Source organism: Xenopus tropicalis, chromosome 2 (genome assembly GCF_000004195.4).
Source record: "Xenopus tropicalis strain Nigerian chromosome 2, UCB_Xtro_10.0, whole genome shotgun sequence".
Taxonomy (NCBI): Eukaryota; Metazoa; Chordata; class Amphibia; order Anura; family Pipidae; genus Xenopus; species Xenopus tropicalis.
Window position 1 is genome coordinate 74403616 of NC_030678.2, and position 27651 is coordinate 74431266.

Below are 27651 nucleotides of genomic sequence, written 5' to 3' on the forward strand. Positions count from 1 at the left end.
AGCGAATGAAAAAATTTACCGCGAAAAAATTTGCCGCACGTCCAAAAATTGTCGCCGGCGTAAAAAAACAATAGTCGCGGGCGTCAAAAGAATAGCCGCGTGACAAAATAATAGCCATGAGCGACAAAATAATAGCCGCGGGCGACAAAAGAATAGCCGTGCGACAAAATAATAGCCGCGGGTGACAAAATAATAGCTGCGGGCGACAATTTTTTTTTGCTGCACGACATTTTCGCCGCTTCGGCGAAGCGAAACAGAACAGATTCTCTCATCACTATTTACCAACCCCTCTTTGGCACATTGTAACCTACAGTATGTTACAATAGTAACACCTCTCTCAGTTTGTTCTGTTGTGAAGTGATTTAGTTTTGGAGCCTTGAAGTCCCCCATCTTTCCATAGTGGCTGGTGTACAGATTTTCTGAAAAAGGAGAGGTCTAAATATTTTGTGAGTTCATGAAGAGAAGCCAGTAATGTAATTAACAAGAATGTCTTGTTGGGCCTGCTCTAGTTTATGCTGTTTGAATCTTTCCAATTGGTAAATGTCCTGCAGTTTAACTAACCATTTGTTAACTGTTAGCATATTTTGTGACATTTGGGTATAATAGGTTTGGTAGAAGTGTCAAAGGTTGATATGACCATGTAAACAGACTTTACCACTTTGGACTTATGTTCTTTATTATTGTTTTGGTATTGATGAAAACATAAAGCCCAACTCAACATATGATGTAAAAAAGTAACAGTTTTAGCAAAACATTAATGTAACATTAAAAGAACCATGAGATAGCAACAACTTAAATGTATCAAGTCACAATTGCTTGTCAGCAGGCACCAGTGCTATTGTAAGTTGTTTCAGAGCCCCCTCTCTATCTCTTTGTGTTGAGCAGGCTTATTGATAGTGACAAGACGGGTTTATGTCAGTACATATTCTTTAGACTGTTTAGCAGGACACCAGCAATCGCACCCAAAGGTATAGCACTTAATACTCAATCCATGATGTCCTGCAGTTTAAATAACCATTCGTTAATGGTTGGAATATTCTGTGACTTGCAGTATTTAGGTATAACAGACTTGGAAGCAGTGCCAAAAGTTGATATGACTTGTATTAAATTGAGTACATGTTGTTGAATTTAATCCAGTAGTGGTGGAGAGTAGAGCAGTACCAGAAAATATGTGATATGGGTCCATTTGGTTGATTGCATTTCCAGCAGGTATAAGGGACATTTGTATACATTTGTACTTGTTTGCTAGGGGCCAGTGGAAGACAATTTTATAGTTGCTTTCCTGCACTCAGCAGCACTTTGCAGTTTTAAATATTCGTTCTATTATGAGATCCCAGAAAGGGTGTGCCTTGTCCCATTTTAGCCTTTGGGGACCTGTGAAAAGTTCATTTCTCTTTCTGGTTTGTGAGACTATTAAGTGAAAGTAAAAGTTACTTACTACTCAAACCTGTTTGACGAGAAAAATACCTGGGAAATCTGATTTCCTGATGTCCCCTTCATCACCACCTAGCACAGTTTTAAAATTGCTTTTGTAACTGCAGATATAATCACTTTCTGTTGAAAGCAGAATTTTTTTAGAATGCTGTTTAAAAGGAAAACAATGACATAAGCACGTTAGTTAACTTAGTTGTGTAGACAGACCAAAAAAAAATAAATAACAGTTCAGAATTTCTGATCTTTCCCTGCTCTCATTATCCAACTGACCTCCCTCTGATAATAATGGCCCACCCTTTCTTGTTCATTTTTTACTATTTACGTATGTAAAAAATAATTTTGGATCAATCTTACTCCTTACTGCAATACCCCTTTCCATCTCTATTTTAGCTTGTCCCAGTTAACTTGAGTGCCTTAAAGGAACAGTAACACCAAAAAATTAAAGTGTATAACAGACAAACCCCCATTATATGGGGTTTATCTACTAGTTATCTGCTATGTGCCTGTGCCTTTTCTCCTTAAAAAGGCTGCCCCCATGGCTACACAGCAGCTTACTTATATAAACTATAGTAGGCTTTCTGAGGCAAACACACCAGTTGTAGCAATCCAATTCTGACTTGGCAACCCCATTACTCTGGTCACACTTTCTATTCATTCCTAGTGGATTTTTAGAAGCATATTTATCAATGGCTGACAAAATGAGCTCACACTTTGATAAATGTACCCCAATGTCTAGCCAATTAAAGTCATTCTATAATAACAATTTGACCTAATAGTTAAGTCTCCTCTATTTGTAATTGTAGCTGGGCTTCATTCTACTCACTTATAGGGGGTGGTAAATTTTACACCAATCTGTATGCATTTTTGGTTTAAAATTTACTACAAATTTTTATTTATATGCCTATATATGCTTGTGGGTGTTTGGGTAAATTGGCATGTATTATATTTGTGTTACTGTGTGAATGAGTTTGGTGCATAAAACAGCCAAAAAAAATCTGAAACCTGATTCCTGATTGCTCTCTGTTGTGAAGTGAAAGATTTGTTAGTCTTGAAGTCTATCACCTTTCCATAGTGGGTGGTGCACAGATTTTTTGGAAAGCAGAGATACTTTAAATCCCAGAATTCATTACTTTACAATGCAACAGGGTGGAAGAGGTTGCATGACACTTTGAGCCTAAGGGGGTTTGTGAATGGTTTTTGGCAGGATGAAATCTATTGGTGTAAAAAAATACATACATGTTCATGTTCAATGTTCATACATTTTTGGAAGTTCAGCAAGTGTTTATGCGCCTTTTCTATATAAGCATGCCTCAGCAGTTATGTATTCCATTCTGTATAAAGACATACTTATAAAGCACCAGCCCAGGGTAGCTGCGAGCACTTCCTCCTTCCTGTATCGCTCACACGCGCATGCGCAGTAAAGTGAAAAGCCGAACTTTAACAGAGAAGTCGGCTTTTTCACTCTACTGGGCTGGTGCGGTTTTCACCTAACAGGGGCACCAGCCCGAGGTACGAGGTAAGCGATTCAAGTCACTTGGGGGTGCTTAACATTTTAGCACCCCCAAGTGACTAAGCCTTTCCTTCCCCTTTAAGCCAATCATTTATTTAATAAAATTTCAAAATCAAGAGATGGAAGATCGAAAATATTAGTCGTACACATTTGCTTTATTTATGTTAGTAAAAATATCTTAACATTTTCATTCTTTAATACCAGTTGAATGATTGGTGAATAAACACAATCCAACTTTTTATAGCACAGTTTTCTCTTAAAGGAATATAGTGAGCAATGTAGCATTATAATATGCTTAATTTGCTTCTCCAGATATGAATAATTTACATTATAATGCCCTTTGTTTGTTGTTATTTCCAAATCAGACATTAAAAAAGAAATAATTGGATGATACAAGCATCCTGTTTGTTCATTACCACTTGTTACAAGACTAAAGGTGGCCATTATCTGCCTGTGTATGGGCACCAACAATGGGCCTCCCTGACACAATCTGCCCAGAAATCAGCCAGTTCTCGATCGGGCAGGTTTGATTTTTCTTTTGGATCGGGGACTGCATCGGCTTGTTGGTGTGGTCCCCGAACCAGTGGGACCTATGCCCTCCATTTTAATTCGATCGTTTGGCCCTAGGCTTGGTTTAGCCCGATATCACCCACCCATAGATGGCAAATTGGGTGAAGATCTGCTCGCTTGGCAACCTCACCAAATGAAGGATCTTAAGGTGGATGGCCACCTTAAGTTACAATGTTTTGTCTAAGCTGTGCACTCATGTGCGCATAAAATGTTGTGGCCAGCGCACATAACAAATTTTGGCATGCACAAAGAATTCTGTGTAAAAACACAAGATTTTATATCCAGTCTGACATTAGCACACGTATTTTTAAAAATGTGTACACAAGTTTAAAATGTGCACACAAGAAGGAATTAGAGGGAACGTTGCTAATGTTTTTTGTGTTTCATTCTACTTAGAACTAAAACATTATTTTGCCCAGTCCTGTGCTTAAGGGCAAATGCCCATGCCTAGTGCACTCTTACCTTCCGATTTGTGCCTGTATGTTACCCAACCACTTAGTTTGTAAACTTTACGGGGCAGGGACCTCCGTCCTACTGTGTCTCATACCACATGGCACTTACTCCCTGTGTATTTATACTTATTAATTGTATTTATTATAACACTTGTCCTCCCTGTGTCTAATTTTGTATATTGTAAGAATGTACAGCGCTGCGTACCCTTGTGGCGCTTTATAAATAAAGTTACATACATATCTAAGTCGGTATTTAATTTATATAAAAGAAGGTTAAAGGGCAGGAAATATTATAGCAGCAGTAAATTTTAAACAACATTAGTGACACTGGAATGAACTCTTTTTAAATTCCCTTTACTGCACTAATTACAGTATGGATTCATGGCAAACAGGCATGGCTCTGCCACCTCATGGACACACCATATACCAGAGAATTGTGGTATAGTACCAATTATGTAAATGTTCTGAATACATGCCAGTACAGCAAGTAAAATGTATTACCTGAAACTAATTGTAGCCTGTTTGGCCACAGGCAAATAAAACAGCAATTTGGTCCAATGAAAATAACAAGTTTGCCACATCTAAATATAAATTCTAACAATATAAAAATGTAAGAATACATATCACTGATGATAAGCGAATCTGTCCCGGCAAAAAATCAGCGAAGTGTGGGTGACAAACGTCATTTGACGTGTGCCAGTTTTTTGATAGGCCGTCCTTTTTTTGACGTGCCCTTTTTTTACGCGGCTACTCCTATTTTGATGCAACTGCGCCTTTCTTTTTGCAAATTTTCACACTGCAAAATTCCACAGAGGGTTCGCAAAACAATTTGCCAATGCTGAAATGTGGAAATTCACTGTGAATCCCCATGCCTGTCGCAAAAATTCGCTCATCACTTCATATCACTGGTGTCGAACAAAACTTGTGTGTTTCACTGTTACAAAGAAAAAATGTACTGGAGTTAATAGGAAGGCAAAATTATATTGTGATTAAAGTGGTTTCATCAGCTGGTCTAGAGGGTGTGCCAGGTTTAACTGTTTCTAACACTTGGCAGATTGCAACAAAATGCACACGTTGGATGTAGTGATGAGGGATTTTTTTGGCAGGCATGGATTCACAGCGAATTTCCGCATTTCGCCATTGCCGAATTGTTTCGCGAAACATCCATGAAAATTCACAGTGGAAAAATTAGTCGTGTGTAAAACATTTTTGTTGCTCGTCGAGGCAAATTGGGCGTGGTCGCATCAAGAAGGCCGTGGTCGCATCAAATTGGCCGCAGTTGCGTAAAAAAAGGGTGGACAAAAAAAAGACGCGGGCGACAAAAAAGACACAGGCGACAAAAAAAATCGCACAACAAATGCGCTTTGCAAATTTTATGGCGAAACAGGACAGATTCGCTCATCACTAGTTGGATGTGCTAATCCTGATGCCAGGCCAATCTTGATGCAGGGATACAGCAATTGAGTCAGTCTTGGGGAATTCATTTTTTTTTCTTTTTTCCAGCAAAATAGACCATGTGGCAAAATTTTTATGCAAATTCCAGAAAAAAGTGCCCTTTGCAAAACCTTAAATTTTGCTGAAGTGTCATACTTTACACATGCCGACAGACTTATTTAATAAAATATATTTTTGTTAATTTTAAAAAATAATTTCCTTTTTCTCTATAATAATAAAACAGTACCTTATACTTGTTCACAAGTAAGATATATTTAATCCTCAGAGGTGGCAAAACAATCTTATTTGGTTTATATTCTGGAGAATGGCATTATGAGCAGTAATCAGCATGGCTATATGAAGGGCAGGTCATGTCAGACCAATTTAATTGCTTTTCATGATGAGGTAAGTAAGAAGCTGGACAGGGGGGGGTTGCAGTAGATATAATCTATTTGGATTTTGCCAAAGCATTTGATACCGTTCCTCACAAATGACTGCTTTCTAAACTAAGGTCTATTGGTCTTAGTGAAGTCGTTTGCACATGGATAGAAAACTGGCTACAGGGTTGTGTGTACAGAGGGTGGTTGTTTATGGTACATTCTTTGGATTAAGGTTCTCAGTGGGGCCCTTCAGGGTTTTCTACTGGGTCCACTTTTGTTTAACTCATTCATTAATGACTTAGCGGCAGGGCCAGATTTATAATTTTGCCGCCCCTAGGCCGCGCATGTGCCGGCAAGATGTCCCCCCCCCGCGCGCGCATGGGTCGGCTTGACCCCCCTGCGCGCATGCGCCGGCTCGACCCTCGCAATGTCACGCGGTTCACATCCCCCTCCACCCCCCCGCGCGCATGCGCCGAAACGCGTGGCGTGCTTTCATCGTGCGCAGGGGGATCTGTGGGTTGCTGGGGAGCAATAGCTCCCTAGCACCCACGCGGCTGGGCAGCATGCCGCCCCTGACTCCTTGCCGCCCTAGGCCCCGGGCCTTTGTGGCCTCGCCACAGATCCGGGCCTGCTTAGCGGAGGGTATTATAAGTAATGCATCAGTGTTTGCAGATGACACAAAACTCTGCAGCCCAGTCAATTCTATCCAGGATGTGGCATCCTTGCTGCAGGATCTTGACAAACTGGCAATCTGGGCGGCTAAGTGGCAGGTGAGATTTTAAATGGATAAATGTAAGGTCATGCACCTGAGATGTCAAAATATGCAAGCCACTTGCCAAATCCATAAGGGAGAAGGACTTTGAGTCCTTGTAGATAATAAACTTGGCTGTAGCAAGCAATGCCAGGCAGCAGCTGCAAGGGCAAACAAGGTTTTGAGCTGTATTAAAAGGGGCATAGATTCGTCAACTTACACAAGGGCACCCATTTCGATTAGAAGTAAGGAGGTTACATTTAAATATTTGGAAAGGATTTTTTACTGTGAGAGCTGAGAAGTTGTGGAATTTCCTGAAACAGTTGTGCTGGCTGATACATTATATAGCTTCAAGAAGGGGTTGGATGGCTTTTTAGCAAGTGAGGAAATACAGGGTTATGGGTGACAGTTCTTAATACAAGTTGATCCAGGGACTGGTCCGATTGCCATCTTGGAGTCAGGGAGGAATTTGTTCCCCCTCTACGGCAAATTATGGGGTGGGGATGGGGTTTTTTTGCTTTCCTCTGGATCAATTAGCAGTTAGGCAGGTTATATATGGGCATTAAGGTTGAACTTTATGGATGTATGTCTTTTTTCATCCTAACTTACTATGTTACTATGTTTATTTCATGTTTAAATTATTTTTGGTAGACTTATTTAAGGTATGAAGACCCAAAGTACCGAAAGATCACTTATCTGGAAAACCCCAGGCGCAGAGCATTCTGGAGTTAGGTCATTAGTACATTATACAGTTATATATAATGTACCAATGACCTAACAGTGTAATAATGCTCAGAATTTTTAAAAGCTGAAAATTTTACATAGAGTGTGTGGTAAGAGGTAAATTACTAACTCGTGGGGATTTTACCATTGCATGAATTTAGGTGCAGTAAGAAAAAAGATGAAGAAGGAAAAAAAAACACCACATGGAGGAAGTATTTCTAAGGATTCTAAGATGTATAAAAGCCTTGTAGCACATGCACCCACACCAAAATCTTCTGAGGAACTATCTGGCTCAGGTAAGACATTTTAATATCACATATTAACAGGGATTTAGCTTCACTCTTCATTCTTTTTTGCCTTTCTTCATATTTCTAAATGATTTATATGTATTGTATTGTGGGAATATGAATGTTATTACATGCTAGAGGATTAATATTTGTTGTAAAACGATGCTGGCACCATATTAAAAAACACATCATTGGTTGACACAATTAAAAAATATTTTCAGAGAAATATGTAACCTGAACAAGTGTAAATTCAGGTTGCTATTTTCACACAGTGCCATGCTTTTTCCCATAATTCCAGCTTAACTTCTTCAGCGAAGGGGAGTTGTTTTTGGCACAATTGCATACAATTCATTAAAACAAGCACTGTGATTCTTTAGGAGCAGGTGTTCTCTTGGCACAGGTTGCTGTGGAATTACTTTACTTTAAAGTGGCAATATCTCCACAATTTACCTGCACCAATAAGCACTTCTCACACAGCCAAACAGACTCACAGGTTGCACTGGCAAACTTGTACATTTAAAATGATTAATTTTCTTACAGTAGACCTATCATTTTGAGTTTTTCTGGGAACCAGAAAAATGGTTTCAAGTCCAGGAGTTTATTTGAAAGTTGCTTAGAAATAAGAATTAAGAGTTTATTTCCTTATGCAAAAACACTTATTGAGTGCAGATCCTGTTTATTTTCATTTCAGGGGAGTATCATGGGAGCACTTTCTGCATTTTGTTCTATTGTTTTTATTTGTGTCCTGATGATGAAGATAAAAAGAATTGAATCTAGTGGAAACCACTGCCCTGTGTCTTCAGATATTCAAGAGTTTAAAAGATACCATGATGCTGTAAAAGAAGTCTTGGTGAGTGAATCAATATCAAAAAATAGCGACAAAAGGAGGCAAAAAGCAAAAGAATTAAAATTGGACTTTTATTGGTCTTTTAAAGATAATCTCTATTTAATCTCTATTCAACTTGTGAATCCCAAACACTTCCCTTTTTATATATATTTATATACATATATGATCTTGCTACTTGATAAAGAGGCGGGAGCCTCGAAACGTTGTAAGTAATGCAATTGTTCTGCATAATGCAGTAAAGATTTTTTCTTTTTTCATTTAAATGAGTCTAGACCTTTTTGTTTCTTACTATATATATATATATATATTTATATATATATATATAAATATATATATATAAAAAGTCCAGGAATGGTGCACACAGAAAACTCCAGGTACTGCCTGGGTGCATGGTTAACATAACATAATTAGTAAGCACAAACAAACCACACTCACAAGACTTGTATGAAGCAAAAAAGTGGTGTTTAATTCAACATTTCGGTTTAGACTATATACATACATATATGTGTATATATATATATATATATATATATATATAGACATTGAATGATTCCAAAAGGATTGTTTTGCTCCCAATATGGATTTATGCAGCTTAGTACAGGGCACTGTTTTATAATTACAATTTAAGAAGAAATTAGAATTATTTATTGATAATATTTATTGTTTACTATATGTATGTGTGCATATATATAGTTCTCCTTGACGGCACTCACCACTTCCAAAGTACACGCCAGGTGCTCACCAAAAATAAATCCATATACTGCCAATTGAAAGCACTCATGGCTCCACGTAGTTCAAAAAATCAAAACATTTTATTGCTCCACACTCACATCGACGCATTTCGATCCACTAGGGAACATCATCCTGACGACGATCCCTAGTGGATTGAAATGCGTCGATGTGAGTGTGGATCAATAAAATATTTAGATTTTTTGAACTATATGGAGCCGTGAGTGCTTTCAATTGGCAATATATATATAATATATAGTCCAACATTTCGGTCCTCAACAGGACCTTTTTCAAGGTCCTTGAAAAAAGTCCTGTTGAGGACCGAAACGTTGGTCTACTTCTGTGCAATGTGTTCACAATAAAGTTGGGATATTTTACATAGGGTGTGCCAGTTGTGAAATAATTTTGGTATACATTTAATTTGGCTGTGCACCCCGCCACATAATTTTTGGCATCAGAGTGCAGACACTCCAAGGACTGATATTGTCCAAATATTGCAATATATTTAAGCAGCCCAACTAAATCACCCCCAATCTGGCCAATCCTAATCTCAGTTTGGCCTGATTCAATAAGAATTCTACTACTGCATTATACATTTTACACAGGGACTGAGTTTTACATGCAACTTGCTTTTAATGTTAAAAAATTCCCAAATGGTTGCCCTTTTTATTTGCCACCATTATATACAGTATATAGTCCAGGTGCGTAGTGCACTGAGGTAAGGTATACACATTCTATCATATAATTAGCATAGCAGAACAGAACAGATGCACTCTGGGACTAAAAATTTTATTTTATCCAAAGAACGCACACTGTTTGGGTGTCTTGAGGAATTTTGACCAATAAACCTTAAATTTTTCACTACAGTGTAATGTCCCAGAGTGCAGCTGTTTACAACTGAATTTAGCCACACATCTAACAGAGCATTTTTCCCCCCAAATAGGGGGAATAGATATATGTGTCATAAGATGCAGTGATAGATATACAACTCGGTGTAACATCAAATATTTAATACAATATTAGATTTACTAGTCCAGTTAACTTCATTAATATCTTTGCAATTTGCACACTGGATTTTAATTTCATCATTAGAAAGGTTTACTCATCTGGGAGGTTCTAAACATTTTTAAATCTTTGTACACTGAAACTCTTCCTTCTGAAAGTATGAGGAAGTAACTTTTGTTGTAAAATTACCAAATAAAATCTTGTTATTCTATTTCCTCCTAACTAAACAGATAATGGGATTTTTTTTATTGATGTTGTACAAAGGTGATTTGGAGAAGGGAATTTTGGTTGTGTGCTTAACAGTAGTTTCTTAATTTGTTGCAGCACAAAAAGGATGTGATTACAGATGTCAGCCTCCTGAAAGCCAGAGTGCTGAATCAGATACATGTGAGTAATTGATTGACATTTCTCTTCACCTAATTTTTATTAGGTATTCTGTATTCTATCAAAAGACATAAAATATACCAAATGAAGTATCAATCCAAGTTCACGTAAAACTCATATTTATTAGTTATGTTCACTGAACAAAATGTGAATCGTCAGGAAAGGTGTGAAAAAAACTTGAAATTCCAGGACTTTCCTATAGACTTGCATTGTGATTTCCCCACAGTGTGAAAACCGTTACATGGCTTTTCACCTCTTTTGACTGTCCTGAGCAGACATTGTAGTTTTTATTATATTAATATTCATGCCTGTCAAGTATGGGCAATTATATTCAAACATAAAATATTTAAAGTGACAGCTTAAAACACAAGTATCGTTGAAACTCGTTTACCTGCCTCCTTACATGGAATGTTTGATTGAAATCACAATGATTACAAAAATTAACTAACTTTAGGCATGAGGCCAGAATATAGTAAAATAAGTGTTTTACTATATTCCGGCACCTTGGTAATAACTGATGAAGAGCAAATTTTTTGGGCAGTCACGTATTCTTTGCGAAATTACGCATTTCACCATCAGCTACATTTTTCAAAATAAATGTTAGAAAAATGCTGTAAAAAACACACCTATTCACTTTTATGTATTTGGAGTGAGAAAAAAATTTCTGTGCATAAAATAGTTGTGTAGTAGCTGTGAAAAAACACCTACCATCACTGCAGATTTTTTACCATTTCTCAAATTTTTCAGTGAAACGGGATAGATTTGCTCATCACTACCAATAATGTATAATGACAAAACAGCCATTGTTCTGAAGCATGGTGATCAGGGTGATTTTGTCTAGTAAAGCTATCCATATGTCTACCTGTTTTGCTACTATACTAATGCATTGCTTTACGTGTAAAATGTTTGCTTATGACATTCATTGATTTTCGTTGCCTTGTCTTTTCAGCCCTCCGAGCAATGCTGCTTCCTTCTCCAGCTAGGACGTTTTTACTTGAACAATGTTTTCCCCAAACTGGAATTTTCTTCCATGAAGGAGCAGAAATGTCTTAATCATTTGGCAAACTCTGTCCTTGGTTTAAAGATTGAGCTCAAGCACTGTGTAAGTAATTGCATTTACTGTAAATGGTAGCCATTTTCAAAATGAGCTGTGTATATTTCATTCTAATTAATAACAGTTAATTATATCAATTTATGTGATGTTTAAAGAAAAAATATCATCATTTAGCGATATTATTCCAAACCACATTAAGCTTGTGACATGTAGTCACTTGCAGTACCACCACCAAGAGGCAAATCTTTCAAATGAGCTGCAGCAGTACAGTGACACTTTCTTATTACTAAATTACTAAAGGCCCATTTAAGAATGCAAACACTAATGAAAATTACAAAATTCATGCACTTTGCCAGTAGGGCCCTGGAATTCGTTCCTACCTTGATAAAGTTAAAGGTCTCTTAGTATGTCAAGTCAGAGGTCACCACCTCCAATTTTGGGTGACTACCATGTTTATTTGCATAGACTTTCATGCTTTGTATTCAAAATAAGCTTTCTAATGCTTTAAATACTATCTTATTAAACATTTTATTTTTTTATATAAAGATTCAAGGCCACTATAATGACAACTGAGAATATGTATCTGCGTAAAGACTTTTCTAAGTCGGGTTTCCATAAAAATTCACTTTTTTTTCTAACACTTATATTTTATGTGTGCAGCATTCTACTATGAGGTGTGCATGTGGTCATCAGTCACACAAGATTATGGAAGAGTTTAGAGAAACCTTTTACCAGGTATGGAACATTCAGGTTGTTTTTGTGATATATATTCTTTCTTTCAGTTTATTCTCTGAAATAAAAAACATAATGACATTTAAAACATTACAAATTCACAGCATTACAACTCAGTTGGCCACGTAAGATAAGAACTTATGTGTTTCTGTATGTACTGTATTGCTTTCACGTTTTGCTTTGTCTTAGAGGAATACCTGGGCTATTTATTAATCTATTTGTTGTTCTTGAACAGTGGTGTAACTACTCTGCGCCAGGCCCCCCAGCACAAAAATCTTGGTAACAGCCAGGCGCAGAGTGGCAAACCCACCCAGCCCCTTCCCCCCTCCCACTTCTTCCTGTGCTGACACGTCTCTACACCCTTCCGTGTTCCCCAGACCTGTTCCTGAGAACCAGCAGGGGGCAGACATTTAAATGCATCATTGGAGGAAGCAGACCCCACGGTCCAGTCCCCCCCACAAACATGGGTTCTCTTTCCTTATTGTTATGCCTTAAGTCACAACACATTTAAAATTGTGCTGTTTGTGCTGCTGGATAAGTTAAAAGTGCAGGAGATTCCACCTGAGACACCAAAGGTTTCTTTCTGAGCTGTCCAGTCCCTTTTAAAATGTTGTGCTGGCTGTTGTATTTTGAAACAATGGCAGAGCTAATTTCCTTTTTATTCCTGACAGCATGGTTGCCAATAGAAACTCATATTGAAAAGCAGGGTGTAAAACATATTATAGAGCATTTTCTACTGCCAATTAAAAAGAAATTCAATGAAAAACTGTAATATCACGGTATAAATCAAATAATTGCTCCTTCTTACCTCTCCTTCTTCTACTCCTCAGATGGAGACAGAGGCAGCTATTGTTAAAGCTTTTGGAGACTTGAATATACTGATCCGCTGGATGGAAATAAATTATCCAGGGTGAAAGCATTGATAACATTTCTGAACACCGTCATTTGCAATGGATTATCCCTTTTTTATTATATAGTTATGCTATTGTTTCTGTTGCTGTTATGATAACATGTTTTAAATGACAAATTTTAATTTAAGATTTCCATAATATGTATTTATTGAAATTTAAAACAGTTTATTTCAGGGAGATACTTGAATTTTTTTTATTATATTCTGATATTTTTCCATATTTAATATTTAAGTTTTAAATAACTTATTCAAGAGAGAAAGAATTTACATTTTATTAAGACTGTTTTCATATAATATTTATTGCACATATTAAATAACTTATTTCAGATAAAGACATTTCAATAATATTATTTGCACACTGTTTTTATCTGTAAACCTTTTTGTTGAACATATTTCATGTACCTAATTTATAAAAACAATTACTTTAATTGTGGTTTCTATACATGTTTTTACTGTTATTTGTGAACTAGTATTTGGCATTCATATGATGTCAAAATTTAATTAAACTTTAATTATAAATTACTGCTAGTCTCTGCTTGTATAATTTCTCATTTGTTCCACACGCAAATATTTATCATACTGTATCTTTGAAAGTATGCCTCAGCTTTCTAACTTTGAACAGATAACAGCAACTGCATTATCTCAGTTTAAAGGTTCTGTAGATATCAGGTAGTCATTATGACTGTACCATATACAGAGAATAATGAACCACTTATTGTAAAATATAAGGATGTTATAAATCACAGAGGAGTTCCATGAAAATGTAAAACAGCATTACAAGCAGCGTACTGCAAAAGTTGAAGTGTTTCGATATTTATTTAGCCCAAAAACATATTGGTAATGCAATGTTTTGGTCCTTCCTAGCCCTTTTTCAAGGCTTGACTTACAAACATAGTATCATGGGAGATAGGGGTGAAAAATATATGCACCAATCAAGTTTACCCTTTTTAGTGAAACATACTAACTACTAGCTGATCTGGAGGAAGGTGAAAAAAACTACATTGGGAGAATGTAGAATCGATTTGCCTTGTAGAGAGATAAATACTATTCTGACTCCAAGATGACTAGTCCCAGGACCAACATTGTACTAAAAGTTAATTTAAGTAACTTTGGGGCTGATTCACTAAAGGTCGATAAAACGAGCGCTATTTATAGCATGCGGTAAAAATTGTATCGCTTCTTATTTTTTGCGACGATTCACTATAGGATACTTGTGTTTATTTAGATGCGATGTTGTTTGCGTTATTTACCTCACGATGAGTGTTTTTCTTGCTTTATTTTCCGCTGTCCGCGATATATTTCGCCGCTTGCTATATTAGCGCACAATTTAACGCATGATTTAACACACGTAACCATTACATTTGTGAAACTACTTTTCTAAAAATGACCATTTCCCTGAAAACTGGAGAATGCATCACTCTAGGGCCAACACATACTTGAAAAAATCCCACTGCAAAGTCCATATTGTGTTGCCAAAAGCTCACCGCCTGTCCCAAGTAGGTGTTAATCTTCGCACAGACTAATGCGATATTTAGCGCATCTAATGCTTCTTATGTGTTTGTGAATCATGCGTTAGTATTATTTCTATGCGAGAATTAACGTTAAAATTAACGCCTTGCAATCATGCGTTATTTAGCGCATGCAATATGCTTCTTAAGGCATGCGAAAAGACTTTGATGAATCGGTACTTATTTATTGCGTCAATTTTAACACAAAAAAACATGCAATAAGCGTTATCGTACTTTAGTGAATCAGCCCCTTTGTATTTATCTGAAAACACACATACATTGCTTACAATCTATGTTTTTTTTAAATATGTTTTTGTGTATGAATATAGCTTCATTTTTCAATTTGCAAATTTTAAATGTGCAAATTGCTATATCTATTTAGCAAATATGTTTCTGTCACCAAAGTTGTTGAATAACAATAAGTTAATAACAACACTAATAAATTGTTGAATTGATGCAGTGTGCACATAAATATTCACAATTTGCAATATTCTGTATTTAAAAAGACCATTCTCTGAGAGAGGGGAAATTGTTAAAATCAGAAAGGGACAGATTTTTGGTAAAGACTAAATCCAGAAAGTCAAAACAAATTCATAAAGAAAAAGACACACAAAGAAACCTTTTTTGGCACACCTGTATTGTAGAAGTTTAAAATATGCTTTATTAAGTCACTTAAAATCGCTGTTTAAGTTAAAACCAAGAGAATAGAAAAAGTAGGAAAAGTTAAAAGTTCTCAAATCTCTTTTTTTACTGGGCTAGTACTGTGAATTATATCAGCTGTTGCAATTCTTTAACAATGTTGCAAATAAGAATCCGCTACAACTACCCGTCCCGTGAGGGGAACTTGAGGTACACGTTACACAGTTGCTAAAATGTTTCGATACCTCTCTTAAGGAAAATTCAGTATAAGGAAGCGATGTGTGTTAAACTAGATCAACTGGCAACAATTATGGATACAGCGTTATTATCTAAGGTAAGTCTGTAGCATACAATGAATTAATAAAGTTCCTCTAAAGTCACTGCTGTCGATCTCTTATTTAATTCAGTAAATCTAATCCCTTCCTTCCTGTTATAGTTGCTAATACGATCGTTGGTTTGTTAGCAGTATAGACCTGAAATCGGTTAGCCCATGTGGAACATAGCATTCATACCCACTATTATTCTGCTTTAATATTTTCCTTTTGCCTAAGTTGTAACAATTCACATGTAACAGTGCTTAGTACCTCAATTTGAAACCCGATCCACATATACACTCCCTTATGTAATCAGGTTGGAGGGAGGGGAGGGGAGAAGGGAGACAGGAGAGCCCAAGATACACTATAAGCTCATTATATCACATTCGGAAAAATAGCTAGCTATTCCAAATGCCCGGTCTCCGAGTAGTTATTCTGGCCCCATTCCCATTCAATGCGAGGCGCAATAAAAGTACAATGGAAGTCTTAGCACAATTAGATGGCATACATGTGATGGAGAACACATGGCTTGTAACACTGGATGTCGAAGCCCTGTATACCTCAATCAAACATGTGGATGGTATTGAGGCAACTCAATTCTTCTTAAAAAATGACCATACACTAAACCAGGAATTAGGGCACTTTCTGGTGAGACTTCTAGGTTTTGTCCTGCGACATAATTATTTTGTATTACCTTCTTTCTACAAGTACAAGGGACAGCCATGGGTACGGCATGTGCACCAACTTACGCCAATTTATTTCTTGGAAAATGGGAGCAGGACAAAGTCTTTTGCGATGACCTAAGTCTATATACTAATTTTATCCCCATGTGGATTAGGTATATAGATGATATTTTCTTCCTTTGGGAGGGACCTAAAGATTTACTTGATGACTTCTGTGACATTCTAAATTCAAATGACTTGAATATCAAACTAACGAAAACCACATCTCAAACATCAATTGCCTTTTTAGATCTTACAATTGGCCTTGACAAAAATGGAAATATAACTACGGATTTATTTCGCAAGGATACAGCCACTAATATGGTACTACACTATGAAAGCTTCCATAGAAAGACCGTAAAAAGATTGTTACCAACTGGCGAATTTTTAAGATTAACTGTACGTCTCACGAAACGTTTCAAATAAGAGCTCAACAACTGACTGAAAGACTGAAGTTAAGAGGCTATCCTAATAAAATATTAAAGCAAGCCTACCATAGAGCCTTAAAAACAGATAGATCAAAATTATTGAGAGCCAATAATAAAGAAAAAAATTCACAAAGTCAAGAAATTTGATTTATCACCACTTTTGGCCCTCATACATCCCAAGTCCAAGAAATAATTCAAAAATTATGGCCGATAGTGCGGCAAGACCAAGAACTAAAATCACTTATACCAGAAAAAGTGCAATTCTGCTACAGGAGATGTCAAAATCTTCAGGATAAATTAACCAGAAGTCATTTCAAAAATAAGAAACGACAACCCCCGGTGAAGGGGTCATTCAAATGTGGCAGGTGTATCTCCTGTAAAAATATGAAAACTCAGACACAATTTATTGATAGATTCGGTACCACACACAAAGTAAATGATTACATTAACTGTAAATCCACAAATGTGATATATTGTATTGAGTGCCCCTGCAATAAAAAATATATAGGGATGACAACCCAACCACTCAATAAAAGAATACAAAAACATATAAGCACAATTAATAATGTAACTGAAGATCTAAAATTGAACAAAACCATTAGCTCTGTAGCCAACCATTTTTTCAGATTTCACAAGGCCACCCCATCAGGATTGAAGTTCTGGGGTGTGGAACATGCCTCTTTAGGGATAAGGGGAGGAAATGTTACTGAATATCTCTTGAAAAGTGGACTGAATGAAAAAATCGATTATGGTACATTCCTACGTGACTAGATTTTAGTGAATGTAGATAGTATCTTACCCTCCATTTTGCTTCACCTAAATTAAGCTCTATAATTATGGCTACACCGCACGCTTTCACTTATTTAGATATAAGGGTCATTCTGCAATAGTATGTACACATTTTATTTTTTACCTGATTGGCTTCTTATTTGATCAGTTCTTCACATTCAGCACACTGTACTCACTGTGTACTTTCTTCTTTCTTTTTATAAAATTTTTTTATTTTTATTCCTATTGGTTTTTATTTTTCACTTATTTATTTACAACATGATTTACAATTACACTTTATTCTCACATATGTGATGTACAACACGATTCACATACTTGTATAATCACATGATTAATATTAAAGTGTTAGTTCAAGTTGCACCCACAATGGTCAATACAAATTGGAGGAAATTCACGATTGGGATAATAAAGATTTCACTTCAACAAACACCGTACACTTATTAATCCAATTGCATTCAATTACACTAGTGTTATTTTATGGGCTTATTTAACTATCCAGATAGGGTGCAATAAGAGCTCTAATAATAAGAGTCCTACTAGAGAGGCAATTAATAGGTAAACCTATGAACACTATATAATCACTTCAGGGTGTATTCATAACCATATAATAAGAATAGAAAGAATATATCAATTAATATCAGGAGGTTCCAACAACGGATAACTTATAGGGTTAATTCTTATTATAGCTTTAAGAAGGATCGGCAAGTCTCCAGTGATTGGTTGGGGAGAGTTTAAAAGTAACCCCCAACAAAGTGGAAATAGCGCCTTGAAAAAGCTTTCTTAGCGAAACGCGCATCGGCATTTGACATTTATAAATCTCTATAAAACCTTGGTGCCGAGGTATAACACTGAGTAGTAGGCACTGAGGGTAGGGCAATATCTGCTTGTTTGCTACATTGAGATACGGGAGGGCTCTAAGAAAAATTTCTTTGTAAAGGGAGGTAATTGATTCGGAAATGGGCGCCTGATCTGTTCACCATCTGTGCGGGGAAGAGGGAGGTACGGCATACAGGGACGCGGTTTTGATTTCTATACAGTGAGATTTAGCTAACTATACAGACTGTGCACATGGCACAGCTAGCGAGCTAATTTAGGAACCTCTGTAATGTTGGGATTAAGCAGGTAACTAGAATCTACTTTGCAGGACCGCTGTAATTTTTAAAAATTGGAGATTGTTTAAATCTGTTAAGGCAGTGCTGTCCAACTTCTGTGGTACCGAGGGCCGGAATTTTTCCGACCTACGTGGTGGAGGGCCGATAATGGAAGCCAGTTTTGACTACTCCCCTTTTTGAAACCGCACCCACTTGAAACCACACCCATGTTATCACATGACCATACCCATATTAATGGTTGTAGTACAGCAAAAACTTGCCATACTCTGCCTGCCCTACCCTGCCTGTGTGTGCCATACTCTGCCTTCCCTACCCTGCCTGTGTGTGCCATACTCTGCCTTCCCTACCCTGCCTGTGTGCCATACTTGGCTGGTTTGTGCCATACTTGGCCTGTGTGTGCCATACTCTGCCTGTGTGTGCCATACTCTGCCTTCCCTACCCTGCCTGCGTGTGCCATACTTTCACTGTGTTTGCCATTCTTGGCTGGTTTGTGCCATACTTGGCCTGTGTGTGCCATACTCTGCCTTCCCTACCCTGCCTGTGTGTGCCATACTCTGCCTTCCCTACCCTGCCTGCGTGTGCCATACTCTGCTTGCCCTATGATGCCTGTGTATATGGCACACACAGGCAGCCTACAGTGACACAATGCTGGCATTGCTCCTACAGTCTGCACAATAACTATATATTAAAAAACTTTTTAATTGCAGTACCACCTCAGTATATGTTCTTTTTGTAGTGTGCAGGGATTATTTGTGGGTTTCTACTGCTCCTGAGGTGTGAACAGATGAACAATGGGGGTGATTACAGCCTGAGCCTGAGGTGTGAACACTGCAGGGGGTGAACAATGCAGAGATTAAAAGGTGTGAACAACACAGGGGATTACATATTTAAACAATACAGGGGGATTACAGCCTGAATCTGAGGTGAGAACCATGCAGTGGTCCAGTTAATCACAGTACTGATACCATTTAAAGCTTACACAAGAGTAAGCCATCAAAGCAGCCAGACAGGTGGGGGGCCACACAGAGAGGGGTCGCGGGCCGCATGCGGCCCGCGGGCCGCCAGTTGGACAGCACTGTGTTAAGGTATCAACAACGCCGTGACCCTTTACTGTCCCCTGTGTCCCTCTCGTCGCTCCAGGTATTGGGGGATAGGGTTAATTTAAATACTTACCTGGAGACTATGCTGGCAGCATAGTCAGTCTCTCTACAAATTAGTTTTGAGATTCACTCGGCTGAGATCGGTCATTTCATAACAGCCGATCCGTCATTAACATTAACGCATTTAGCGTCATCTCTGATGTTGAAGCCGTGTTAATACTTTTATTGCGCCTCGCATTGAATGGGAATCGGGCCAGAATAACTACTCGGAGACCGGGCATTTGGAATAGCTAGCTATTTTTCCGAATGTGATATAATGAGCTTATAGTGTATCTTGGGCTCTCCTGTCTCCCTTCTCCCCTCCCCTCCCTCCAACCTGATTACATAAGGGAGTGTATATGTGGATCGGGTTTCAAATTGAGGTACTAAGCACTGTTACATGTGAATTTTTACAACTTAGGCAAAAGGAAAATATTAAAGCAGAATAATAGTGGGTATGAATGCTATGTTCCACATGGGCTAACCGATTTCAGGTCTATACTGCTAACAAACCAACGATCGTATTAGCAACTTTAACAGGAAGGAAGGGATTAGATTTACTGAATTAAATAAGAGATCGACAGCAGTGACTTTAGAGGAACTTTATTAATTCATTGTACGCTACAGACTTACCTTAGATAATAACGCCGTATCCATAATTGTTGCCAGTTGATCTAGTTTAACACACATCGCTTCCTTATACTGAATTTTCCTTAAGAGAGGTATCGAAACATTTTAGCAACTGTGTAACGTGTACCTCAAGTTCCCCTCACGGGACAGGTAGTTGTAGCGGATTCTTATTTGCAACATTGTTAAAGAATTGCAACAGCAGATATAATTCACAGTACTAGCCCAGTAAAAAAAGAGATTTGAGAACTTTTAACTTTTCCTACTTTTTCTTTTCTCTTGGTTTTAACTTAAACAGCGATTTTAAGTGACTTAATAAAGCGTATTTTAAACTTCTACAATACAGGTGTGCCAAAAAAGGTTTCTTTGTGTGTCTTTTTCTTTATGAATTTGTTTTGATTCCATATTACACACTGTGCACCCTGAAACTATAGTTCAGGGTTACCTCTTCTTTGTGAATAAATCCAGAAAGTGGCCATCCTTATGAGTCGGAGAGATTGTCCACTGCTGGAGTTCAAAGGAGGAGGTTAGGCGGAGAAAACGTGAGGGCCAGGGTTGCGAGGGATCATCAATGTGGGAGTTGAAATCCCCAAGGATGATTGCAAGGCCATCAGTACAGAGGAAAAAAGAGAGCCAGGTTTCAAAATCAGAAAGGAAGGTAGCAGATGAGGAGGCTGAGGGGGCCTGTAAATGACAGCCACCCGTACATAGAGAGGATGGAAGATTTGATGGGAATGCACCTTAAATGAGTTAAACAAAAAAGCTGGAGGAATAGGAATAGATGTGAACCAACAACGGAAGGAGAATTCCAACTCCTCCACCGCGTCCAGTGGTCCGGGGGTGTGAGAGAAAGACAGACCGCCATGAGAGAGCGCAGCTTCAGTGGTGGTGTCATTCTGCAAAAGCCAGGTTTCTGTTAGTGCGAGGAGATGAAATGATTTAGAGCAGAACAGATCATGGATGAACGTAGCTTAGTTAGTTAAAGAACAGACATGAAGAAGGGCACAGGAAAATGGAAGGCAGGAAGAGGGAAGAGTGGGAACCTGAATAAGGTTACAAACAGCAGAGGAACAAAAGGCTTTAAGCATCAGGTCAGAAGGACGAGGATGAATTTAAGTAGGTATATTCAACCCCAGGGCCAAGGGTTTGGAGAGACATCCCCTGTAGCCAGCAATAGTAGGAAAAAGAGTAAATAGATGTGAGCAGAGGATTTAAAATGAGCGTGCAACAGCGTACGGACAGTAACTGTGGCACGAAGATGTTGCAAGTAGTTATAAAGCGTGAAAGAGCTGGAGTATGTAGATGGGAACAGGGAGGAGGATATGTGGATGGAGTATGGACAGACAACAGGGGAGTTAAAGGAAGAGACTACCTTAGGGAGCATCATGCAGACAATCAGTAGGAATGAAGTGAGTTTTGCCATTAGCAGGTGGGTTGTAGACTTGTAGCTTTAGAAAATGGCAGTAGCAGGTGGGATGGTTCCTCAGTGCATCAGCGAATTGTTTTGCATTTTAGACAGTTCATACATTTCAAGCAGCAGTTTGTAGTGGCTCTCCTTGTAGTTCTCCTTTGTTGAACTCCTTGTTAAACTCGTTCAGATCACTTGTAAACTAATCACTTTGGAACGCATCACTCTTGCAAATGCTCACCTCCCAGCAAATGCTCTCCCCTAAAAAAGTCTTAATAAATAGGGAGAGACAAAAGCTGGGCAGCACTGCACACAGGTCTGGGGAATCACAACTGATTGTAATTGATCAAGCAACAGGCTAATCACCCAGCTGTGTCAGAGGTGGGAGTATAGCAAGAGTGAAGATGAACCCTGAGATAAAGTGACTTACAAAGTTTATTTATGAAGGAGTTTTACGGGGGAAGGGGGTCATAAAATATACAAAACTACAGTGAGAGCTAATAATCTATATATATTTTGGCTAGTGCCAAAAGTGAAAATTTAAAACTACTTATATTGGAATTAAATGCAGAGGACATAGCAGATTTACCAATAAAAATGTACAAATGCAGGCAACAGGGCCACAGCAGAGATGTAATTGTAAAGAGGCAATGCAAAAATGCATGCAACTGCATATATCACTACGTGCACTTGACGATGATTTCTACAATGAATGAACAGATGCAAGTATCTTTTATGAAACCTTTAAGGACTTTTATGAAACCTTTATTTCCTGCTGTCAAAGTTGCAGTTGCAAATGTAAATTGGCCTTTTAAAATGTTATTTAACCTGATATAATAATTAACTATGATTAACAGTATAATTTCTGGCTACCAAAAGCTAATGGCATTCAGCAAAAACTGTTGATATTGGTGTTCTTTCACGTTTTCATGAATGCAAGTAAGTTCATAATCAAGTCCAGAACTATGGGTAGGCTGAAGAGGCACGTGTCTAGGGCACAATGGAGGGGGGACTTTAGGCATGTACCTCTTCTATCTGCCTATCCCTTTTCCAAGCCCTTGTCCCTCATCACAGATGCGTGTCCCCCGCCACATTGTGCGTGTATGCGTGCATGCAACAGCCTTCACTGCGCATGCTCATTCATGTGAGAGAGGGATAAACTGGCTGGCTTTCTAAGTTTGATGATAATAGAGAGGTTGACACTAATAGGGGCAGATTTATCAAAATGTGAGTTTAGAGCTTAATACATAAAACTTGTCCTATTCATTCATATGGGATTTTTAGAACTGTATTTATAAAATGGTGAGTTCTAACTTTCACCCACTGACAAATACGATTCTAAAAATCCCATAGGAATGAATAGATTGTGGGTGAGTTTTTATGCATTGAGATCAAAACTCACATTTTGATAAATCTGCCATTTATTAAGTTTCTCTAAAATCATGGCTGGATCCCCAGACATCTGAATTTTAATTGTTTTTAATTATTTCTTTCTTTTTTACTTTCTGTTGATTAAAACAGTGCTAATGAAAATTAAATTATAACTGGACTCCAGATATTTCACCTGGGGGATTATTACACAAGATCACATGTTGGTGGGACTGGATACATACTGGGCTTGCATTTGCTACTAGAGCAACTTTATTTTATGCGCTACAGTTACAATATCTGTAGGTGGAATTCTTCTGCCAAAGCAGTAGCATTGGTCCTATAGGGACAGGGAAATTAGATGAGTTCCCAACAAACTGATAGAGGAATTGAAACTGACTCAGTGTGACTGTGGCATTAGGATGAAGTGTTTCTTCCTTAATTATATCACTTATTTTGAATGTATAATGCAAAGCCTTCTAAATATGTATATGCTCTTATTTAATAGCATCCCAAGTTACAACATTATGGAAACTATAGGCTGCATCTTGGGCTTTGCCAAGAAATTAATTTCCTGTACAAAATGTACCAGACATGGCATTATCTTAACATAATTAAAGTAGGCGCATATAGATTTTGAACCAGCAAAATAGTATGGTGGCCTAATTCTATGAGTAAAAAAGATCCTAGCTTATTACTGTAATAAGAGAATAATGTTTATCATAAAATCATATTTAAATATGATTTGTTCAGAGATGTGAGGGGCAAGATAATTATTGAAATAATTACCACAGTAAAGCACACTACCACTAGCAATCTTAAAAACTCTGAGAAAATAATTGTACATGAAATAATATGCAAACATCACCAAAACTCTTTTACACAATTAAAATAAGCATTGTATATTAATCAGAAAAACTTGAAAAAAATAAAACAAATTATAGTTATTAAATATAAATTGATTAAATATACATTTATAAAAATTAAAAATACACATTAAATTTATATGACATACATTAAATATATATCTAACAAGCCCTCCTGGATGGCAAGTTGATTTAAAGCAGCTGGACCTTCCTCACGAAGATGGAAAGCCGAAGAGGGCCTTTGCTAGGCTTCTCTCGGAAACACGAGATAGGAATGGGGCAAAACGTGCATTTGGGAGCAGAACATAATACGTCATATGGCCTTCTGCGTGGCTGCCTAAAAGCAGCGTGCCTTTCGGCTCCGGAGGGAAAAGCTGCCTCGGTTAGCGGCGGGGCACGAGGCTTTTGAAGAAAAGAAAGCCGAGGGGTGCATTGGCTGGGAATCGAACCCGGGCCTCCCGCGTGGCAGGCGAGAATTCTACCACTGAACCACCAATGCCACGGCCGGCCGGCCGGCCGCCGGACTGTGCGTACTGACGTGACCAACAGCACAGAACAAGTCCAGATCCAAGACCTTAACGTGTCTGCCCCGAGGGCAAAGGAAAAGGAAAGGCCGGCACCAGCGCTCTGCCAAACGCCAGCGGGTTGCCCGGCTAGCTCAGTTGGTAGAGCATGAGACTCTTAATCTCAGGGTTGTGGGTTCGAGCCCCACGTTGGGCGGCATGCTCACCTTTTCCTGGCCGAGCGGGAAAAACCGCAACGCAAACTAGCATGCAGAAGTGAAAACTTACCTGAAGCAGACAATGCCTTGAGAAAGGGAAAACGCTTTTACTAGTCCACCGGGGCACCAAAACAAACGCCTTCCCACGATGTCTAGTGAAGCTGCCTTTTTCGCTCACCACCCTATTTGCAAAAGAGTTATTGGATCATCTTGGAGCACCTGACTGCAACATCTCCTTGTTCTCTGCCCCCCCTGGTCCCAGACTGCAACGTGCCTCCTCAGGTGATGGCAATTCAGGCAGACTGGAAATGCCCTACTGGATCGCAGTGGACGCAACGTGGAAACTTTAAAATCCTGCCATGCTCGGCGCATTTCATCAGCTGCAGTTCCTCCCTTCCCTTATAAGAAAGGAGCAGCCTGGCCAGCGTGGTCGGGTCAGTCTGGAGCGTTTCCACGGGCGAAAGTGAAAAGGGCAAGCAACAAGCCCTCCTGGATGGCAAGTGGATTTCAAGCAGCTGGACCTTCCTCCGTTTGCCCTCACTTTGAAAAGATGGAAAGCTGAAGAGGGCCTTTGCTAGAGGCTTCTCTCGGAAACACGAGATAGGTTTGCAACTGGTTGCCTGCGTTACTGCTTTTTGCCTTACGCTAACTCGTATTCAGTTCTGCAAAGAGCGCGCCGGGAAGGCTCTAGTGGGGAACCCCTGGCAAAACGCAGCTCTTGCATTGGCCGGGAATCGAACCCGGGCCTCCCGCGTGGCAGCCGAGAATTCTACCACTGAACCACCAATGCTATGCACGCTATGCCGTTGCTACTCAGATTCCCACGAGGCGCCCTCAGACCCGGTGGAAGCGCACATGGCTGCCATGCCATGTCTTGTCAATGCCGCCCTCGAAACATCGGGCATGGGGCGAAACGTGCATTTGGGAGCAGAACATAATACGCCATATGGCCTTCTGCGTGGCTGCCTAAAAGCAGCGTTCCTTTCCGAGCAAAGGCTTTCGGCTCCGGAGGGAAAAGCTGCCTCGGTTAGCGGCGGGGCACGAGGCTTTTGAAGAAAAGAAAGCCGAGGGGTGCATTGGCCGGGAATCGAACCCGGGCCTCCCGCGTGGCAGGCGAGAATTCTACCACTGAACCACCAATGCCACGGCCGGCCGCCGGACTGTGCGTACTGACGTGACCAACAGCACAGAACAAGTCCAGATCCAAGACCTTCACGTGTCTGCCCCGAGGGCAAAGGAAAAGGAAAGGCCGGCACCAGCGCTCTGCCAAACGCCAGCGGGTTGCCCGGCTAGCTCAGTCGGTAGAGCATGAGACTCTTAATCTCAGGGTCGTGGGTTCGAGCCCCACGTTGGGCGGCGTGCTCACCTTTTCCTGGCCGAGCGGGAAAAACCGCAACGCAAACTAGCATGCAGAAGTGAAAACTTACCTGAAGCAGACAATGCCTTGACAAAGGGAAAATGCTTTTACTAGTCCACCGGGGCACCAAAACAAACGCCTTCCCACGATGTCTAGTGAAGCTGCCTTTTTCGCTCACCACCCTATTTGCAAAAGAGTTATTGGATCATCTTGGAGCACCTGACTGCAACATCTCCTTGTTCTCTGCCCCCCCTGGTCCCAGACTGCAACGTGCCTCCTCAGGTGATGGCAATTCAGGCAGACTGGAAATGCCCTACTGGATCGCAGTGGACGCAACGTGGAAACTTTAAAATCCTGCCATGCTCGGCGCATTTCATCAGCTGCAGTTCCTCCCTTCCCTTATAAGAAAGGAGCAGCCTGGCCAGCGTGGTCGGGTCAGTCTGGAGCGTTTCCACGGGCGAAAGTGAAAAGGGCAAGCAACAAGCCCTCCTGGATGGCAAGTGGATTTCAAGCAGCTGGACCTTCCTCCGTTTGCCCTCACTTTGAAAAGATGGAAAGCTGAAGAGGGCCTTTGCTAGAGGCTTCTCTCGGAAACACGAGATAGGTTTGCAACTGGTTGCCTGCGTTACTGCTTTTTGCCTTACGCTAACTCGTATTCAGTTCTGCAAAGAGCGCGCCGGGAAGGCTCTAGTGGGGAACCCCTGGCAAAACGCAGCTCTTGCATTGGCCGGGAATCGAACCCGGGCCTCCCGCGTGGCAGGCGAGAATTCTACCACTGAACCACCAATGCTATGCACGCTATGCCGTTGCTACTCAGATTCCCACGAGGCGCCCTCAGACCCGGTGGAAGCGCACATGGCTGCCATGCCATGTCTTGTCAATGCCGCCCTCGAAACATCGGGCATGGGGCGAAACGTGCATTTGGGAGCAGAACATAATACGCCATATGGCCTTCTGCGTGGCTGCCTAAAAGCAGCGTGCCTTTCCGAGCAAAGGCTTTCGGCTCCGGAGGGAAAAGCTACCTCGGTTAGCGGCGGGGCACGAGGCTTTTGAAGAAAAGAAAGCCGAGGGGTGCATTGGCCGGGAATCGAACCCGGGCCTCCCGCGTGGCAGGCGAGAATTCTACCACTGAACAACCAATGCCACGGCCGGCCGCCGGACTTTGCGTACTGACGTGACCAACAGCACAGAACAAGTCCAGATCCAAGACCTTCACGTGTCTGCCCCGAGGGCAAAGGAAAAGGAAAGGCCGGCACCAGCGCTCTGCCAAACGCCAGCGGGTTGCCCGGCTAGCTCAGTCGGTAGAGCATGAGACTCTTAATCTCAGGGTCGTGGGTTCGAGCCCCACGTTGGGCGGCGTGCTCACCTTTTCCTGGCCGAGCGGGAAAAACCGCAACGCAAACTAGCATGCAGAAGTGAAAACTTACCTGAAGCAGACAATGCCTTGACAA

General features: G+C 39.8%; 1 protein-coding gene and 8 non-coding genes across 9 annotated transcripts in view; 4 read left to right on the forward strand and 5 right to left on the reverse strand.

The window, feature by feature from the left end:
• il20 (interleukin 20) overlaps window positions 1-13499 on the forward strand; it is an 88050-nt gene extending 74551 nt beyond the window's left edge. Inside the window, exons 3-7 of the mRNA XM_012955878.3 lie at window positions 8233-8391; window positions 10447-10509; window positions 11456-11608; window positions 12221-12295; window positions 13123-13499. Coding sequence (XP_012811332.1) covers window positions 8233-8391; window positions 10447-10509; window positions 11456-11608; window positions 12221-12295; window positions 13123-13206 — 534 coding nt within the window. The 3' untranslated portion in view covers window positions 13207-13499. The remainder of the gene's footprint in view (window positions 1-8232; window positions 8392-10446; window positions 10510-11455; window positions 11609-12220; window positions 12296-13122) is intronic.
• An 11051-nt stretch (window positions 13500-24550) lies between these two features.
• Window positions 24551-24621, reverse strand: trnag-gcc. Its single transcript has one exon. It is a non-coding gene; the product is annotated as a tRNA-Gly (tRNA).
• Window positions 24622-24769: 148 nt separating this feature from the next.
• On the forward strand, window positions 24770-24842 carry trnak-cuu. The gene has a single exon. It is a non-coding gene; the product is annotated as a tRNA-Lys (tRNA).
• Window positions 24843-25562: 720 nt separating this feature from the next.
• Window positions 25563-25633, reverse strand: trnag-gcc. Its single transcript has one exon. It is a non-coding gene; the product is annotated as a tRNA-Gly (tRNA).
• A 282-nt stretch (window positions 25634-25915) lies between these two features.
• trnag-gcc lies at window positions 25916-25986 on the reverse strand. Its single transcript has one exon. It is a non-coding gene; the product is annotated as a tRNA-Gly (tRNA).
• A 140-nt stretch (window positions 25987-26126) lies between these two features.
• Window positions 26127-26199, forward strand: trnak-cuu. Its single transcript has one exon. It is a non-coding gene; the product is annotated as a tRNA-Lys (tRNA).
• A 720-nt stretch (window positions 26200-26919) lies between these two features.
• Window positions 26920-26990, reverse strand: trnag-gcc. Its single transcript has one exon. It is a non-coding gene; the product is annotated as a tRNA-Gly (tRNA).
• A 282-nt stretch (window positions 26991-27272) lies between these two features.
• On the reverse strand, window positions 27273-27343 carry trnag-gcc. The gene has a single exon. It is a non-coding gene; the product is annotated as a tRNA-Gly (tRNA).
• A 140-nt stretch (window positions 27344-27483) lies between these two features.
• trnak-cuu lies at window positions 27484-27556 on the forward strand. Its single transcript has one exon. It is a non-coding gene; the product is annotated as a tRNA-Lys (tRNA).
• Window positions 27557-27651: the final 95 nt, after the last annotated feature.